Raw genomic sequence first — 2,849 nt, 5'->3', positions numbered from 1 at the left:
GGTGACACATAAACCGCATAAATACATTTATTAACTACCTCCAAAACTCATAGGTTGCATCCAGATGAGCACAGCCATGTGGTATGTGGTGCTGCAGACCCATCCACAGAGCCACATACTTCATATTCAGATGTTTCCCGCGCTGCTACCTTCCAGGATGGATTGGTTTGGGGTTTTTTTGACCCCAGGAGATCCTGGGCTCAATAAAATCCACGTAGAAAAAATGTGGGTGGTGCACATGGCTGCAGCACACGCTGCCCAAAACCCAAGCCTGGCCTGCCAAAGCCATACTCCAGCTGCTGGGCAGCCTCCAAGCTGCAGGAGCACCATGGCTGCAGTTTCCCCTGCCCCCAGGACCCCAGGCAAGGCTGCTGGGGACAGCACAGTTGCTGGCCCCAGCCTCCCCTACCCTACCTGGGGCACCTGCTGTGCGCCAGAGGGCATGTGGCACAAGCATTCCCCAGGGACAAGAAGCAGTGGCACAAGGTTTGCTGCTGCTTCTTGTCCCCAGGGGTGACTGTGCTCATCTGTATGCACCCCATGGTCCTTACTGGCTGGGGACAGGACCAACAGGTTTGGGACTATCAGTGCTTTTCACCTGTTTTGAAGAAACAGTTACTTCTGAAAAGGTGTATTGTGTTTGGAATGGAGTGACTGTTTGTCACCTTTATACAATTACTATTAAACAGACAAGCTGGTTAAAATTATTAAAACATTTCAGTTCACTTGATTAAATGTCAGCACAACAAACTTGTGGACCTGGGAAAAAGTATATGCTTTTCACTTTGTAATTCTCACAGTCCACTAAGGTTACATTTTTATTTAAAACATTCATAGTAGAGAATGTAAGACTTGTTACAGAACTAATAGATACATTTTTTTTTAATTGGTTATGTATAACTGCCAACTTTTGAAAAGGCTGTAGCTGAGGGCATATATATCTTTCACATAAGCCACCTTTATACTTCATGTGCATAGACATATTTGATGGGACCCAACAGTATTACATTATGTATAGACTCCTCTTTTTCTTGATGAAACATGTTTTCTTAATGGAACCAGTTCCATAGACTGTACATTCATCCCAACTTCCACACTAAATCATTAAGCAAGTGTGCTGATCAAGGAAAGCACAGAGAGGTCATGGCTTGTGGTAAGGAATTCCAGGGACCTACCTGCTACATCATATCGATTCAAGCCAAAAAGTAAGCCTGCTTTTGGTTTCTAAAAGCAAATGTAACCAAGTGGGCACGGTGACCAGGGCGCTGACTTAGGGAGGGGGCACAAAAATAGCAGTCACTCCTGCTGCTGACCCCAGACATGGCCACCAGCGGGGGCACAGGACTACCCAGTTATGTTTCTATCTAACTAGGAGCTGAACTCTTAAAATTCTGGTTCCAGTGGCAAGTTGTTCTGGAAATCTGACCCACCGTGCTGTCAGTGTAGCTCACTGTTTATCAAACCTTGAGCTTTTCACTATGGATGATAAGACTGAACATATCGGCTTGTGGTGCTTTCATGACCAAAAAGGGATACCTGCTTCTCCATGCAAACTGTGAACTCCAATGACAACAGTTTATTTCAGGACAAAGAGGAACCAAACAAGAGAAATAGGTGATGGGAAAGCAATGGGGATGGGGGACCACAGCCGAGAGAATTAAATAAGACCTGTCTGGCAAGACAGGCTCCTTTTTTCAACAAGCTTCTGCTTCTCCTCACAGGTAACTGAGCAGCCAGCCATTCTCAGAGGTACTGAAATGCAGAAAGAGTCCAACTATTTTTTTAGGTTCTCTCTCATTTATTTATTTTTTCTTTTCAGCAGCAAAGCCAGAAATTGTCAGACTGCGAAGTTCTGTAGTTCATAGAAATTTCCAAGCAGTAGCATCTTAGTAAATGGGAGAGTTTTTTGGGGTAGGTCTGGTAGAGCGGTGGTAAGTATTTCAGTGCACAGTTACAAAAGAATACCATAAAACATCTACATCCACAAGACAGTTTTCTTTGAGAAGGGCAAAGCTGGATGGATGGTCCCAGAGAGTGGAGAGAAAGTCAAGACACAAAAGAATAGAAGGGAAAAAAAGATGGCAGACACGTCTAAGGAACCCTGGGACAGCGTCTGTGCTACACGCGTGCCCTTATGTTTACAGGGTGTAAAATGTGAAGTATTTGCATTCCCACAATTCTTCGCTACGCTTCTATTCCACCTCCTGAAAAACACAGCTGCATCTTATTCGATAGATGTAAGGACACGTTTGGGAACCACTGGTAGTCAGTACAGTGGTAGGAGAAAGGGGTTCCCTGAGAGAAGAAAAGATAGATATGGAGAGTAAAAGAAAAAAACAAAAGTGAGTGATGACTGGCATGGCCTTTTGCCAATCAGGTGAGGATGATTTTGCCAAAAACAGTGTGCTACAGTAATTACTGCTGCTCCTTATTTACTGAAATCAGCACATTGACTGAAAGTTGCTATTGCAGGAAGTGTGGCCATAATGATTGTGTATGTATTTAACAAGGTGGAGCTAAAAAGCAAGAAATGCAGTCTCGTTTCATGCAATCAGAATTTCCAAGCATTTTTCATCATGATGATAAAATAGACATCTGTGTCTATTGAAGCACTGACTCCAGCGTAGTAGTTCATGAATTCATCTGTTGTAACCTGAAGTAGGAGAATTTAAAAAAGAAAAAGAAACCTTCATTCGTTGTGTCATAAATTATACACATGAGCTATATGTAAAGAAACACCAGGAAGTGAACAAGGATAGTTTCATAGTTTCTAGGGTCGGAAGGGACCTGGGCAGATCATCTAGTCCGACCCCCTGCCATGGCAGGGAAGAGGAACGGGGGCAAACGAC

The 2,849-nt window shown here is 43.8% G+C and overlaps 1 protein-coding gene across 1 annotated transcript in view; it reads right to left on the bottom strand.

Annotated features, from left to right (window-relative positions):
- Window positions 1-771: 771 nt before the first annotated feature.
- Window positions 772-2,849, bottom strand: part of CAPSL (calcyphosine like) — a 21,087-nt gene continuing 19,009 nt past the window's right edge. The window contains exon 5 of the mRNA XM_006031878.3: window positions 772-2,653. Within this exon, the coding sequence (XP_006031940.1) occupies window positions 2,552-2,653 (102 nt within the window). The 3' untranslated portion in view covers window positions 772-2,551. The remainder of the gene's footprint in view (window positions 2,654-2,849) is intronic.

The sequence above is a fragment of the Alligator sinensis genome, unplaced genomic scaffold (genome assembly GCF_000455745.1).
Source record: "Alligator sinensis unplaced genomic scaffold, ASM45574v1 scaffold175_1, whole genome shotgun sequence".
NCBI lineage: Eukaryota > Metazoa > Chordata > Crocodylia > Alligatoridae > Alligator > Alligator sinensis.
Note: the sequence above shows the minus strand (reverse complement) of the source record. Positions and strands in the feature narration are given on the sequence as shown.